The 17,164-nt window shown below is 38.2% G+C and overlaps 1 protein-coding gene across 4 annotated transcripts; it reads right to left on the reverse strand.

Moving 5' to 3' along the window:
- Positions 1–963: 963 nt before the first annotated feature.
- SLC30A6 (solute carrier family 30 member 6) lies at positions 964–16,609 on the reverse strand. 4 transcript variants are annotated; one of them, XM_074579925.1, is made up of 14 exons: positions 16,490–16,609; positions 13,991–14,077; positions 13,279–13,363; positions 12,288–12,330; positions 9,648–9,713; positions 9,153–9,233; positions 7,860–7,895; positions 6,958–7,052; positions 6,221–6,269; positions 4,156–4,275; positions 3,766–3,868; positions 3,408–3,455; positions 2,750–2,818; positions 964–1,482 (listed from the first exon to the last, which is right to left on the reverse strand). In XM_074579925.1, exons 1-14 carry the CDS (start codon positions 16,490–16,492, stop codon positions 985–987), a joined length of 1,383 nt encoding a protein of 460 aa, XP_074436026.1. In that variant the 5' UTR covers positions 16,493–16,609; the 3' UTR covers positions 964–984. The 4 variants fall into 4 exon arrangements, with proteins under 4 accessions (XP_074436026.1, XP_074436029.1, XP_074436027.1 ...); XM_074579928.1 differs by lacking the exon at positions 16,490–16,609 and adding an exon at positions 15,883–16,026; XM_074579926.1 differs by lacking the exon at positions 9,153–9,233.
- Positions 16,610–17,164: the final 555 nt, after the last annotated feature.

The following is a 17,164-nucleotide window of genomic DNA, read 5'->3' on the forward strand; positions in this document are numbered from 1 at the left end:
GTCTTGTTCCAAGTGTGCCCCAAAGGCTAAGCACTCTAGCAATGACTAAGAACTGTCAGCGATCACTGACCTGTACTCTGGATATAAACCAGGAATATAAATAGATACTTTTTCCCCTGAAACTACAGAAAAAATACAAAGAGGAAAAATACAAAGTCACAATCGAATCAGAGAATACTTTCCATAATGAAAAATGAAATACTGGCTTCAGAAACAATACAGCCATCTGCTCTGGATCTTAAATAGGGTCAATCATAAAAAAGAGGTGCTTGTAAAATCTTAAGTTTGAAATACTTTATTTCCCACTATATTGCTAAATAATTTTGCAGTTAAACCAAAAAGGAAGAAATATCAGAGATGAATATGGAATACTTACAATTAGAAAATGGTTGCTGAACCATCTGAATTTCTATAAAAGCATCAATAAAAATGTAAAAACATGGTCTCACAGAATTAATTAGAATCTGCAATGCCAGATTGTCTTCACAATGGCCACAATATGAATATTGGATTTTTGCAACCAAAACCTAATTGTGACTTTGACAAAAGATGGCTTAATACAGCAATCAAAACATCTCCAAAAATGGGACTTGTATTTCTGCAATTTCCTATTCTCTCAGCCATTCAGCAAGCAATTCTCATTAGAAAAGAAATGCTACCTGGTCAAAATTTTACTCTCTTACGGAGTTGTGCTATACCTCAATACATTCTTGGGAAAATAAAGAAAAGTGAATAAAAAGCCGAATAGAAATAGACGCTCTATAAAAACTACCTGTAAAGTATCGTAAGTCTGGAAAATATTTGTGGCATTACACAGGCTACTGCTGATGCAAAGAAAAAAATTGCAGTTTAACCATTTCATGAATATGAACAATGCACTTGTTCCCAGCCATTTAGAATGATCTGACATTCCAAATGTTTATAAAAATTGGGTAATAAAAGAATTAAGTCAATACCCTTAAGTACAATAAATAATGGTGTTTATTATGGTCGAGGTTGACCACGAGCGTTTGTTCCATATCTGCTTGGGACATTTGTAAAACCAGTTCTGAATCCTTGAGTTGCTCCCATTCCCGGTATTCCAAATCCTTGATTGAGTACACTGCTGTAGGGTACGGATCCATGATTAAAGCCCAATCCATAGGGCCTTGTCTGAGTGTTTAAAAGGATGACTGGACTCACATTTTTGCCTGGTGTATTGAAAGAAAATTCTGGTGGTGGGCTGCTGGGTTTAGCTGGAGTGGATGTAACAGGGTTCAAATTATCAGCAGCTTTCAAAGATGGCATTGGAATAACATGATGATCCGAAAGGTTCAGAATATTGTTTGCAATAGGCACAGATGATAAGGTAGGTCTGATCCAGTCATCTTTGAAAATCTGAACAGTCAAGGTAGAGACCAATGTGTATAATCTGTTAGTGACATGGGCAAGTACCATTTGTTCATTTGCATCTCTCCGAATTCGGACGTGTACTGATCCGGCCTAGAAAGTGATAAAAATAAGTCGGCTGTTAACTGTTCCTTCAATAGAGATTCTCCATATGCATTCAAGAAGAGGTAAGTTACCCTGCAAAGAATTATGCAAAGACCTTTTGCAGTGGAGACTACTGACTCAACTGAGAAACTGATTAAATAATTCCACAATTAGGATACATTTTGATCTTTCCTAATACGTTGATCTCTTATGAACACATCAAGATCATCATTCAGGAAGAGCGAGTCTTAAAACCAAACTATAAATACAACATGTGATGGCAGGAAAGGCAAGGCAACAGACGGGACAAAAAGCTGCCCAAAAGAAGAATGAAATGGAGACAAACTCCATTTTTAGGAAAAGTGTCATCAGTGTGCTGTTGGAGCAGACAAGAGGACAACACGCATGGTAGGCACACTCAAATCGGGACCATTAGCAGGAACAGAGGCAAGAGCCCATTGTGGAACTCAGACTAGTTTCTCCTGGACGTGCATGTAACTGCGGGCTGCCCCTGCCTTCCTCTCAGTAACATTATCTCTGTTACCTTGAACTACTACTGCAAAGAGAACAGGACACACAACAGAACAGGACACACAACAGAACCTCTCACATGCTTTTTCAGTTCATATGTAGTAAAGAACATGGTTCACAGCTTGTGCTATATATATACTGTAAGAATTAGAATTCTTTTTTTCTACTTCTGAAGAGTCTTAATTTTCCATCTGTCACAACACACCTGCATCAACTTAGAAATAATTGAGTTGTGTGATAATTCTGTATCACAAAAAAAACCCTTGATTTTTTTCAGCTTACAGTACACAACTGTAGACCTTTTTTTTCCACCCCCACCCCAGAAGTGCTGAAAGTGTATGATTCTACTGTAGACCTTTGGCACCTGAAGGTTTACAGTTTTTTTTCTCCCCTCTGAGACAATTTACAATAATACACCATCTGAAAAATGTCTTTACTATTGTTTGGGGGTTTCTTCACTACCAAAATACAAAAGTGATTCTACAGTTGCAAAATGCATGCTTTAATCTAGAGCTGCAATATACATAAATAATATTAATCAATAACAAAGCTTTTAAAAAATAAAAAGGACAAGGGAAGAGAAGTTCTGCAATACATCACAAGGACTGAGTACTGCCTTCCTCAATTATTTTTTTTATATTTAAGATTTCAGAAGAAATATCTTACTTTATTTAAATAAAAAATTTAAAGTAGTAACTGACAACTTTTTTTTAAAGGCTAAAAAGACAATAAAGACATAACTTACCAAAGTGCCAAAACCTAATGTCCAGAAATGCTCATTTCGAACTTCCAAGACACCATCCAAAGTTGAAACCTAATTTTACACAAATATCCAGAAACATGAAATTAAATTAGAAATAGCGTTTCAAAACCTTTTAGAAATGTACTTTTACACATAGCTGAATAATACAGCATTTTCAGTAGTGAAATAAAAGCTTCCATACTACAGAATGGATGATGTCTGTTAACGATGCCACTAATGCTTATCTACTGTACCCTTAAACGTCCAAATCCATCCAAAAAGTGGATTTAAGTAACTCATTTCAGGTAATTCTTGCTGCCAAATTGCAGTATTTTCTCAACTTGATACGCTGTAAGTCAACAGCTGCCTGTACTCCTTTTCCTCTCCCCACTCCCATTCATAAAGCTCTTCAGCAGTAGCTTCTATTTAGTTAATAAAAACACCAGCCTGCACTACTTTAACAGATTTATTCCAGATACCTGAATGACACTATTCATCTTAGATAGCAAGATCCATACTTTCTGCATGCAGCTAAAAAATAACATTAAAAAAGTATTTTTTTAGCAATCTTCTTGGACTACTCACAAAAACTCTTTGTATTCCTGAATCCATATTTAATTTTAGCTCTACGCGCTCTGTCATGTATTATACACTGACTTACCTCTCTAAGAAGTTTATCTAACTGGCCAATCACATGAGGTGGGGTTGTCTTCAAGAAAAAGAAAAAAAAAAAAACAAAGAAGAAAAAAGTTATAACAAAAATTAACTGGCCTGTTAAAATAAGAGAGCCTTTAAGTTTGGCCTAAATACAGAAGAGAGCAATAGCATTACACAATAAATTCTTACGACTTCATGATGTGTATTTCTACTGCCCTTAAAATTCTTCTAGCACATCACAAATTCCCCTTGGAACACTTCCTATTCAAATGCTTAAAACATATTTTATGTTTTTGAAAAAATAAAGACACTGAACAAAACTGAAACCACAAAAAACCCCTTGTTTTGTGGCAATGCCTTACCTGGAGAAGTACTTTTCCGCTGTAGACACTCATGGGATACATGGTACCAAATGTCATCAAAGCAATTGCTATAGCAGAAGCTGTATCGACAGCAAAATAATTGCTAGAAAGAGCAATTTTAAAGAAAAACAGGTGTTCATATTTTTGAAAGGTGTAAGAATTTTCTTTTGATTCTTTTTCATTCTTTGAAATTATATACACTTACAGAATATTACACATACTAATTTCACCTGAACTATACATCTTTCAAAAAAGAATATATTAATGGAGTTGCAATCACATTCATACAAAATACAGCTTTTGATGAGGTCATTCCTTTCATGTAAAAAATGCAATTTCCCATAGACTGGATAAAAAGAGAGTTACTTTTTTTTAAACAACTGTACGTACTTGATTTCAATGAGCATATATGTAATGCAAAGAGCTAAAGCTCCAGCAATATCAATCAAGACAAAAGGGTTCATTCGTGGCAGAAAGATGCTACTCAATCCTGGGATGATTCCACAAATACTGTAATGAAACAGAAAAAGCAGTTGTCAGCTAGATGTTCAGCGTTACTTCAAAATGCAAAAGAGTTACACCCACAATTTCAGCATTTGACACCTTGCAGTCACAGCAAATGATGCCCCTGGGGACTAAAAAGGCCCTTCTAATTCTGCTCGAAGTTCTGGAATAGTCTGATGCCAGCAAAAATTAATCAAGTTTAGATCCACGTCACATTCTCTCTCATATCTGAAACTAATCCTTAGCCTCTTGCATCTTAAATTTGCTTTACCTCTATCTTCGCATCTACAAAATGTTATACTACACTAAATTTTATATTATTTTTTTCTACATGTTAAAATACATATCTTGTGCTACTTTCTATTTTCTGGTAACATAGCTAGCTATGTCAGCTGTACACAAGTACTTTACAGGTTCAGATATTGCTATTACATAAATGTAAGTCATGGTGGGGTTGCATATCTCTAGTCTTCAATCCATCTGCCACCTTGGTGTGAAAAAGTATTCTAAAGCCAAAGCTAACTAATTGATGGAGTCTGAAAAGAAGGAGGCCAGCCTTGTGAATAAGAGGAGACCAAAAAAACTGGGAACATTGGGAAAAGTTATTTATTTATAGTTATCTCCTATCAATGGGAGCATGAAGAGAGAAAAGGGTTTCTGTACTTCCCAGCAATGTATTTCACATACTAGAGAATTTAAAGGAAAAGACAACATGAAATGTTTTGTTGCTCTGTTTAAAACCAACCTATGTTTAGACATCATGAGCTGGTCTGCTCCTGTAAGAATTTTAATCAACATAATTATATAGAGGTGCAGATATTTAGTAATCAGCACAGCTTCACAGAACACACCTGAAATAGCTGTATACATACTAACCAAATTTAATAATTTTTAAGAAATTGTTGGCATAATTGTCTACAGGTTATCCCAAAACCCAGTAGTAATTCTAGACTCTTGATCTGGGAGCCCTTCAAGTTGTCCATCCGTGTCCTCCCCAGTAACACTGTGTCACCATATCATTAAAGAAAAACTGCTAGTGTCTGTGACTGCTATCCACATTTTCTTATTACTTTTTTTTTTTTCCCACACTGAAACTCCAGGTACTTGGGCAACCCTATTGTTAGTCTTCCAAGCTGTTTTGCAGAATTTGTGTCTGATGATACAATACCTTACACCTGTATAAAATCAATTACGTTGAACAAACCAGTGTTCTCTGCTTTCCTCAACTGTATATGAAAATCACAACATGCAGAAACAGATGGGCTTTGCAGCATACTTAACATGTTATACAATATGGTTTAACATTTTTTGATACTAACAGCACTAGAATTTGGAAGAACATGTATGGCTCAAAATAAACATTTCTGACATCTGACAAAATTATTTGCAAACAATGTTATCTCACATTCAGATATCAAATACAAGCAAGACAGTTAACAGACAAGATGAATGAGCAACACTCCTTCAGTCCCTGGAAGACACAGCAGTTTGCTGCTGGACAGGTGAGGAGTTTCCATAGCTATGTTTCAGCGTGCAACCTGCTTCATAGATCACATTTAAACTGCAACCATCCTAGTCATGTGCCCACCCCATAGAGTAACTGAACACAAATTACTACAGGTAATGATTGTTGAGAAATACAGTTCAAGCCTGTACAGGACAAAGCTAGTTTACCTCACCTCATCCAAGGAGAATTACATACAGCGTACCAAACACATTCAAAGGGAAAGTTATGCAGAAGATGTATTTCTATTAGATTGATGTATCTGAGAAACATGAAAGACAATGTTTGCTCTAGAGTTCATACACCAGACCTAGAGCAGGTAAAGCTATTTTAAAAGCTCTAATACACAACAGTTTATGCCTCAATACCCATCCAAATCATTATTATACACAAAAAACCACTACCTTCCAGATGTTAACAATTTTGAAAAATATTATAAAGCTTTACCTTCTACTAAGATCTGCAACATGCTCCTGAAGCCAACTTGTGCTGGCAGCTGCAAAAGAAAGAAGGTAATAAAATTACTACAAGTAAAGGTATCCATTTTAAAGTATGCTTAAAGTTTTATTTTAAGGAAAGAACCCAATACAGCACGAGTGAATAAATATATCTCAACAGATTCCCTTAAAAAAAACCCCAGTGTCTAACTTTTCCAGGCATTAAATAAAATGCCCATCTCTCATAATCATCTGAACTGATTAAATACATATATAATTGACTATTATAACCATCACAATTATCTTTATATTATATAAAAGTATGTTATATAGCTATAAACAATTTACAGTTAGCAGGAATGACTGCAAGCCTACTTCACAGTGAAAAAGCCCCAGGTAAAAGAGCTATTAAGAAGAACTATTATATTATTTTTAATCCACTAATATATCCATAAAATGTCTTAAAAGTTCTGATTTTCATTAAAAGAATGAAAATAAAGCGTACTTCAGCATTAAAATGATGCTCAGTTTGTTATATTAATGAATACATACTTCTGAGAGAGCCCCATAAGCAAACTAAAGTTGAAGTCTGGATGGCAATTCTAAATTGCATGAAGTTATATTAATGTAGGTAACAGTAATATATACCCTCTAGTTAAGAAAGTTACCAGACAAGTTATACCTTGATAAAAATAGGAACATTAAAATCATTTCCCAACTCTTGTTATAGACTAATTTTTCACATACCTTCAGAGACATAAGCAAAAGGCTTATTCTTAATGGAAAGCATTGTAAATAAGTTGAAAAAGAGAGCCACGAAAGTACCAACCAGCAGTCGCCCCCTAGGGAGGGGAAAAAAAAAAAAGTATCTTAATTTCACACCATCACATGAAATCAAGCTGTAATTACTAATAACAATATCAAAATACTTTGCTTGCTATCTTTCACTGAGACTGAAAACAAGAGTAAGATAAACTAGTGTAATGCGTAATAACTGGCAGTGTATTATCATTTTAATGGTTATATGAGATCACTGAACTTCGTACGTATTATCACATTAGGCTGTACATAAAGTTCATAATGTTGAGTAACAGTTCTTAACTAATTGCATATATGCACACACATATATGTTCGTCCTTTGAAGATATAAATACATTGTCCCTGCAGCAGCAGAGCTAAAAAAAGCTTAGTTTCCCATGGAATTATGCCTTATGTCCCTACTCTTTCCTAGGAGAACTACAACTTCACCACACATGCCACGTCCCAGTCTTTTGCCCCATAACACCTTCTTTTCCTTTCCCCATATTCATCATCTTTGCAACACCTCCAGCTCCCTAATGATCACAGCATCCTTCCCCTCACGCACCAGGCCTTCTAAGAGGCCTCCATAAGAAATGAGAGCAACTAAACTAGCAAAACCAGCGATATATAGTTAATTCATTATTTACGAGAGCACGTGTGTTATATTTCAATTGTACCTTGAAAAAACCGTTTGCAATATAGCTTACACACAGTTTGAAATAAATGCCAAGGTACTAAAACCAACTTGGTGTTGAATGTACTTACATAATTAATACATGCTACATTAAGAATTAGAAACGCAAAGGGACACTGAAAAAACTATAATTTTACACGTCAAAATTTCTTACGTGTGTATCTCAGGTTGTTCCAGAAACCGCTCTGCACTACAAAAATAATTGAAAATTTGAGTTATATTCATACAATAAAACCTTGATACCTGAAGCATATTTTTTCCAGTTCTGAAGAATTAGCTGCCATTCATAAAGAAAACCTGACAAATACAGTACTGCAAAAAAATGAATTGCTTAAATAGGCACAGCAGTTTTTATAACTGATGAAAGCATTTAACACTGAAAAGAAGCAGGGTGTAATTTAGATTTTCCAAATATTTCCAAACTGTACCACATAGGTGCTAGCTACCATGAACACTGCCTACACAATAAAAAGAAGCTTGTAAATGAACATGCCAAAAAATACTGCTACTGCCACCACTGGTGTTGGTAACCGCAACAAACTAAGTCTGAAATCCTTGACTTACAGCCTCTCACTAAGCAAGGCCAAATAACGGAGATGTGGGACACTGTGGTGGAGATACAAATCTTTTTTACCCACCAGTAAACTAAGGAATAAGGAATAAGCTTTATTTGACTAAGGTAAGTTTTGGGAATTTCCTAAAATTGATGTTTGAAAACTTGGAGGCTTTGACAGCTTGTCATTATTAGAATTCATTCCAGTGTATGTGATTCTGTGTATTGTCCCTACAACAGAGCAACCCATAGTATAAAATTGCTAAGTTGTTAACATAGCCCTTTACAGAGAAAATAGAGCCCTTGAATAGAAAAATGGAAGGTACACCGCCCGTTTTAAATTCCAAATGTTAATAAAAGCCACTTCATTTTTAAAGATTTTTTTTTTAGGCTAACCTCTGAAATACAAATGCTTCTAAGAGTAAACAGTATGTCAAATTAATACTTGAGCACATTTTGATGGACTGATGAAGTTGATAGTTTAAACATTCAGATCCTTAATATATTATGATGTTGCTTTACTTCATGAAGTAACTGAAGGAAAAAAATAAAATGGAAGAAGTTTTATTTATTTACTAACTTAAAAAAAATCAAGACGCATAGGGAAATGCATTAAATGAAATACCTAACTTTTTGGAAAACGCGATTCTTAAGAACATTGAGTCTTTTCCTTGAAAGCTGTTTAATTACTTTTATTGATACCTATCATTTCATCTAAAGCCTACCTGTAGTGTAATCAATGTAAGTGAGCAGTAAGGGTTAGCAATATTTTAAAGAAATCTGAACTTTTTTCTACAATATCTCTCTACATTTGTAGAATGCATACGCTTTTGCTTAGTCTGGAATATCTTCATACATAACAAAAAAATAATAGAAAATGGTACATATCCCTACCTTTCTTTCAGTATAAAAAGAGCACCAAGCTGTGCCAGAACTGTAGATGCAAACACGGCTAGAACTTCAAACCTTTCAAACCTGAAATTTGAGAATTCGGTTTAGAAACACTGAACATTGCACCAAATGCATTCTGGTCTGTGCAGGAATCAGTAGGATAAACCTACTATTTCCAGTTCTTTAAAGAGTAGATAGATGGGAAGAAATTGGAAGTTTTATGGAATAGGCATTATTTTCCAATTTCTTTTACGCCAACACTCCACTTGTCACAAACAGTTCAAAATTAAGCATTTCTTAGTTCTTTTTCCTGTCCCTCCCCTAAGCTCTCCTCTATTCTGCAACTGTTCTTTACAGCATCAGTCTTGGGTCTCCTTATTTTTAGGGTCTTTTACACAGAGGTTGTTAGTCATGGATGTCTGGGAACACAGGCAACGATAGTCAGCAACATATCAAATGTTGAATTATCAAACACTAAACCTTGTTATGAGTACTTACCCAAATGAATAGACTGGGCTGGGTTTCTTCATCATTACCCAATAGCTTATTAGACATGTTACCAAACTGAAAAAAGGGGGAGAGTTAGACAATGATAAATAACTGCAGCCTTTACAAACTGGATAATCTACAAATACACACTTCAGCCATCAGAACTGAACAAATGAATATAACCGTGTCTTATCACGAACTCAACCCCTCCATCACTGTTACAATGAGGGTTCCAGTGAATCCAGAAAAGGCTGTGCTTGGGTATAACACTGAGACTGCATGACGTCGTCTCAGCTGTTCACAGAAGAAGAGCAGCAAATAATTGTAGTGGAATGGTAGCTGGTCTAATTCCTTAGACCTTACAGCCTTAATGCTGTACTTAAGGCATGCTGTGCCTACAAAGGTTACCACCAACCTTCTTCAATACAGAACATCACTCAACCTAAATCAAGTTTACCAGAACTCCAAATGCAATGCATTTTTACACTGAGGTCCTGACACAAAACAGCACAATTAGTGTTCAAGCTGCATGCACTCCATGAATTTTCCTCAAAGGGACATGGAGCATGCGAGACCAGGTACCCCAGTATCTGACTAACAGGCAAAGGTGATTTGAGAAAATTCTTTTAATACTGGTTGGTATCACACATAGTAATGTCACATGTAGTAATGAAAAGTACAAAGCAAAAGCCTATGAAAATATAAACTAGACACCCAGTAAATGCTCTTCTTACGTGCGCTTTATCAACTTGCTTAGAAATACTGTAACCTGAGAAAGGCCATTTAAACGAGAAGGAAGATGATAAGCACGATAACAGGACTGTCACATCTGTGTCACTTCCTTTGTATCCCAGTGAAACAGTGAAGAAAGCTCTCCACTAAACTCTTCTTCTAGAGCCATACCATGGATTAGATTTAGTACCAGAATAAGCCTTGGGCTATGCCAAGTATTGTCTGTCTTTTCCACAGTGCATTTTGCCTACATATATGGCCAAAACAGATTTATTTTTTCTGGCTGCATTCACCTACACAAGCTCTAATCTAACTGGCCATTCACTGACAGCCACAGGTCTCTCTTGCTATTTCCTTTCCAAGTTTTTCTCTTATATTGAACATCTGAAATTCCAATTATTTTATCCTCATGGTACTAGCCTGAATTTTTCGAGGATGAGTCTTGTTTCATGCCAATGAAACATGCCAAAATATGCCAATTTTTCCTTTACTGACCCCTTCGGACAATTTTTTTTTTTTTTTTTATTGGAACCCACCCCGATTCAGTGCCATCTGTGCCTTTATGCAGCCGTTTCTTAACGACAAAGTTAAATGAGACTGGATCAAGAACTCATCCCCACAGCTGATGAACAACTGCATCCTCTCAACCTGATCCACAGCTGTGTGGAGTAAAAGCAAAAGCAGAGGAAATAATACTGCTCATATACAAAATACTAAATTCATATGCTCAGTAAGACTATTATAAATGACCAGGAAGAGGACAAAAATGAAAGAACCAGAAATTGATTTTTGCAGCAGAATTACTGAGCATTGTTCACCCTTACAGCAAATCAAAACTCTTGAAAGAGATCATTGAAAGAATAATCTTCTAGTCTGACCCCTAATTAACCTAATATGTCAGTGCCAGGGGTATTCCATCTTCTCCTAAAACTAAAAAAATAATATTATATACAAACATGGAATACAACATCAAAACTTTCCCCAAGGTAAAAACTATTTTGAGTCAACATGACAAAACTCAGTAGACACAAAATTCTAAGAAAAATACAAGATTCATAGAAGTTATATCACAATTCTAATGCAGTCACAGAGCAAGTTTGGTATTTTTGTGCCTATATCAACCATTCCTGTTCCTTTCTGCCTTTTTGCTGATGTTATTTATAAATGTTTTACTATCATTCAGATAAGCAACGGTATGTAGTGGGCAAAAAAGACTGCAGATAGCTGATCCCTATTTTTTATAAGCTAGTGAGCTTATAAAGGAAGATAATGTAAGTTAATAATTAAAAAATACATGCATTTTATGCAGTTTATTTCCCAACTACTGCTACCAATCTGCATCTCAGGTAAGAACTGAATATATTTCATGTCTGTATTATCAATATTATCAAAAGTGTTCAGAACTTTCATACTTTAAGTAGTTTTAATATAATTTTTTTAGGAAACAGGAAAAATACTAAATATATCTAATAACCTTATTGGTAGAGTGCATAGGATCTAGCTCTTGAAGTATTTTTAAATAGAAACAGGCTTACATACTCCTCATTTCCTGATGCTAAAACTGAGGGATACTTCAGAATCAATGACTGTGACATCAGGGAAATGTTCTGAGTGAACCACCAGATAACAGTTTGATGCTAGATTCTGTTTTATGTGGTTACACATCTGCATAGAGAAATCCATAACTAAACTGATTTGTTACTAGTCATTCTCAATACAGCTATGCTGTTTGTCAACATCTACTTATTGTGATGTAAAATTTTATACTTATTTAAGCTATATGCAAAACAGTTAGTATTTCTATACTGATGACTCTAAATAACATGTGTTTGTATCTCTAAATAAATTTTATATGTATAGAAATATACAAAGACAGGCACAAACGAACAGTAAGACTAAACGGGAAAAAAAACTCACCTGAAAAGGTCAAAGATTGTCAAATATGTGTAAGCAGTTAAAGCTGTAAAAAAAAAGCAAAATACTAAAACAATATAATTTTTCAATGCAGAAATCAGTTGTATTCTTCTAAGTCCCTCTTGTGTAGCTCTTTTTCATTTCGTATCGACATAAACTGTCTCCACTGATAGAGTAAGACTCTCTGTATTTTGTATGTGTGTATAATATGAATGTCCTAAACACTCCAATACATTTAACTTCATAAACAGGTTGACTGTGGCAATCCAAATTCTAATAAAGCACTTAATAATGCCAGACACAAAAGGTATAAAGCTTGTGACTAGGAATGTAAATACAGAAAAGTCAGGAGATCTAGTAATACTTCATCCGCCAAAGCAAGAGATTGCTTATGTGCATTACTGCAGTGAAACGTAGGTTCAACAGACTTCTTTACTTGTTTTGCATCTCCGACCCATCTTAAAACTGCAAGAAAACCTATGTCATAAATAAAAAGCGTAATGTATTCCACTTTCAGCACAGAGGATGGGAAGCATCTTGGAGCCCCTATACAAAAATAGAAGATATAAAAAATATTGAAAAGGGGTGTTCCTGGAATCGGACAAGCCTTTTGCCACACTACAAATATCTTCATTCAACTGCAAGTGAGGGTCGCTATATGTCACTGGTACTATTTATACAAGGAACAGGTCTGAGGACTAGCTTCGAAGTCTACTTTTTTGCGATCTTTAAAGAGGGTACTGTGGGAAGAAAAAAACCCACCAGTTCTGGAAAACCTTGCAAACTTTGAAGGACTTTCACCCATCCACACTTGCCATCGAGAAACGACTCTAAGCTGACTGTGGTAAATCAAAAGGAAGCACTTTCCAAACCTGGCTGTGCAACCACCTATCTCCTTTACGTGCTGAACTTTGCTTTTTTAGTATGTTGGAAGTTCACAAGCTAAGAAACACATGGTAGTTGGATGTAGTTTCAGTACTAGAGAGCGACCTACCTATGCTGTTTGTAGAGCTGCACCACATTAGCAGGAAGCCAATACATATTAAATTTATAGCACCAAACAGCAAGATCTTCCAGGACTGTTGATGAGAATAGATATGTGTTTTATATCTTCCAAAATTTACAAGACAAAAATATATCTATCTGGTTTTACAAAACAATATCGCAGTACTTCATCATGCAAGCAGAACTGTCTTTTCCTCCCTCCCAAAAATTTACAATTCATTTCAGAACAATAAGCCCAGATTTTGTTTTCAACTTTACAGATTGTCTCAAAACTTGTTTATAAACAGCACTTGTGCATCATGCTTAAAATACCTTTTTGGTCTAAAAGAAAAATCACCCCTGTATAATACTTGCATTTAATTACAGCACGCACCGTGTGACTTTTGAAGACAGACTTATACAACTTTATATTAGTGGATTATTTTCTTTGTGCTGGAACTTAGGTCCCAAAAATGTCTGTGCATATTCAGTTTGCAGTTCTACTGAATGCATTAAATATAAATACAATTCTGGAGAATACTAACTGACAGGGACAAAGCACAGGAAGGCATTCAGCTTCACAGCTGGATTGTTTTTTTTAAGCACAGATGGAAAATTTCAAAGACATATTCTCAAAACATTCTCAAGTTAATAACGTAGTTTAATTTATCACAGCTAATGTCTTTTTTATTGTTATTCATTTTTTTAAAAGAAATACTTACCCTCCTATCTGCTGCAACCAGCCTAAATTCATGTGTTAACTTTCCAAAGAGCGATCTCTGTGATTTTCGGAACAGGTGTATTGTCCCCTTAAAAAAAATATTAAAGTTTAATTAAAAATTTCACTTAAATCATAATTTAAATTAGCAAAAAGGAGATCTTCATTTATGAACTATTTTCATATTTATATTAAGAATCAGAATGAGGTTTTTGTTAATTAGTGACAGCCCATAAACATTAAATTCAGCAATATTTTTCAATAGTCACTTTAAATGGTTATTATATACGTATACTATACTATAATGTAATATATAGTATATTATATTTTAGATAATGATGAATTACTTGGAATCAAGCTTCATTTACATATAATCCAGAATTCAAGTTTACTGGAAAACATACCAAAATACCATTTAAAGAGTGGGCTTTTTACTTTTATGTAAGTAAAACTACTACAGATGTTCTGAAAACAAAAATATTTTTCTTTATCAAAGCACACTTCCCACCCAAAGCCAATTGGTTTATTAAACAGGAAAATATTGTATATATTTATACACACATATATATATAAACGAGAACCCATCAGAGGAATAAAAACAATGCTGGTATCATCTGTAACGTGGTGGACGCAAGGCCAGTAACATAATGAGACATACAAACAATCTCAGCCATGGCTTAACCTAAATGTGCACAGTAGAATGCAGTCACTGTACGTGTTCCCTCTCCTTTCCTGAGGGTGGAGAGGGCACATGGGTATGTGGGAGATGGGAGCGAGGGGGATGCTACATGGCTCTCCTGAAAGCATGACAGGGAACAGACTATCAGACAAATTCATCAACCATGCTACTTTCTCCCTGTCCTAAAAGGGCTGAAGGTTCTAGCTAACCACCTTCCATTCTACTCTTCACACAAAGTAAGCCTTCCACACGAAAAGCCCTTCTGATTTGCAATAGAAATTCGTGGACTTGTAATGGGTGGTCTGTCCTATGCAGCAATTTGAGGCTGGATGAAATAAGGTTTGATTGTAAGCTATCACATCTGTAACTGCAAGCAGAAGACAAAAAGACATACTAACAGGCTGGTTACCAAAACAGACTCAATGAACTTACAGACACAGTTGTCAGCACAGCTGCATTTCACAGTATCTGTAGAAATACCTGTATATCTTGGGGTCATCAATTAAAAAAGCAGTATTACAGATCCCAAGTTTTGCTCACCTAGAGCAAAAGGCTGGCACTTACTATGTTCTTTACTATCAAATCATCACGTGACTATTTTTTTTTTTCTCAGTAAAGACAAACAGGATGAAAGAACACTTCGGAAAGCTTTCCTAAAGGCAGCAGGCTGCCTGCTTATGAAGGTTACTGTCACCTTGGCACCCATTGCTTTCCCATGCTGTTAGCACTGTCCATTGCCTAACTGCCCTGTGCCGCATCTCCCCAATTTATACACAGTATGCTGTGCCCTAAAGCTGTGCATTCTGTACCACAGAGGAGAACCCCATACAAAACCAGGCTAGATATATAGCTCACCCCTGGAAGCAAGCTCTAATCAGCCCACATTGCACTTTGACATTAAAGCTTCCCTACCCCCTAAACTTGTGGCAACACAATGGCGAGAAACACCTCTGTGCTAAGCGTGAGGGCGGCTGCCCCACACCTCAGCCACTGAAGGTCCCCATGTGGCACTGGCACAGCTCTACAAGAAGTATTTCTACAGTGAGCGGCAGCGTCTGCTCCTACAACGCCAACAGGTGACAGCACCTGTTATCGCTACCGATGTCAACTCAGTTGCGCTCAGCATCAACAGGGAAAACTCAAGACACGCAGCTGAACAAGCCTACAGGGTGCTCACTCCCAGGACTTTCCTTCCCTGGGAAGCGAGACGCACGTACCAAGGGCAACAGCCCCGCGCTTTCACTGACGCGGGGCCGGGCAGCCGGTGTGCCCCGGGGCGGATTCCCGTTGCCCGGATGATTCGGTGCTGAATGAAAACCACCGAGGCCCAGACCGCCCGGCGACAGAGCTAAGCCCCTACCGCTTGTTCCTACGGGGCCTACCCGCCCGGCGCGGCCTATGAGGGGGGATCTGAAGAGGAAGCACTACACAGAAAGCCCCAGCGCCCGCTCCTCCCGCGCCCCGGAGCCGTTAACGGCCGCCCCGCCGCCTTGGCGAAGGGGCACTTCCTTCCCCCCGGCGGCGCCCGGCTAAGGGGAACGGCTGAGGCGGCCCCGCGCGGGCGGGGCAGAACCCCCGCGCGCAGCCACGTCACCGACAGCCCGGCGGGGGCTCGTGCCAGGAGCGGGGCAGGGGGCGGCGAGGCGGCGCGCTCCGGGCCGAGCCGGGCCGCGCCGGGCAGGCAGCGGGCCCGGGGCGCCCTGCCGTGCCCAGCCCCGCCGCAGCGGCACGGCCCCCGCCCAGGAGCGGCCGCCCCACACCTCCGCCTCCCTCGCCCCGCTCCCACGCGCGACTTCCCTCCCCTCCCCAGCGGGGGCCACTCACCATATTACTCCCCGCACCGGAAGAGACGGCGCCATGCGAAGCCGGAAGAGGCGGAGGAGGCCCCCGTCGCTACGGCAACGAGCGGGCCCGTAAGGCCGTGCGCGGCAGCGGATGTGATCCCTCACGGAAGCGGCAGCCCCTTCAGGGGCCGTTGGAGCGGCGGCGCCTCAGCCGTTAGAGTGGCCCGGCCCAGCCCCTTCTGTCCTTCCTTCCCCGGAGGCGGCGCCCCGCAACCCGCGGTGGGTTCCCGCTCAGGCGGAGAGGCAGCAGCAGCCGCCTTCCCTTGCGACGCACGGCTTCTGTGTGAAGCCCCGCGGGGTTTTACCTGCCCGTTTTATCTGTTCAAGGAAAGGGCTCCGCCGTGGCAGTCGTGACGCTCTGTCGCAACGGTTCCACAAGGGCACGGTTTTCCTTCCACCGCTTCCTCGGTGTGATTAATCCTTCATACAAAAATACACCTAAAATCATGGTGGCATCGCTGCCGCCAGCCGGCGCCTTGCCGCTGCGTTCCGCATTAACGGCAGTAAGTACACATCTTTCAGAGTTGGTTTTTTCGTAGCAGAACCTCGAAAAGAGAGTAGCTCTCCCGACTACAGGAACTCCGTTGAAAATTCAGTGATTTTGTTGTGTGCTGAAGGTCTGAGAATTGTTCCCGTTGCTCCAAATAGGTTAAAA

This window comes from Larus michahellis, chromosome 3 (assembly GCF_964199755.1).
Source record: "Larus michahellis chromosome 3, bLarMic1.1, whole genome shotgun sequence".
Classification (NCBI taxonomy): Eukaryota; Metazoa; Chordata; class Aves; order Charadriiformes; family Laridae; genus Larus; species Larus michahellis.

Excerpts from the sequence above, each read along its gene's own strand:
- SLC30A6 (XM_074579925.1), bottom strand. Across the intron at positions 9,714-12,287 it reads ACAATCTTTGACCTTTTCAG|TTTGGTAACATGTCTAATAA; the intron begins GTGAGTTTTTTT and ends CCCTTTTTTCAG. Across the intron at positions 6,270-6,957 it reads TTTTGCTTATGTCTCTGAAG|CTGCCAGCACAAGTTGGCTT; the intron begins GTATGTGAAAAA and ends TTTCTTTTGCAG.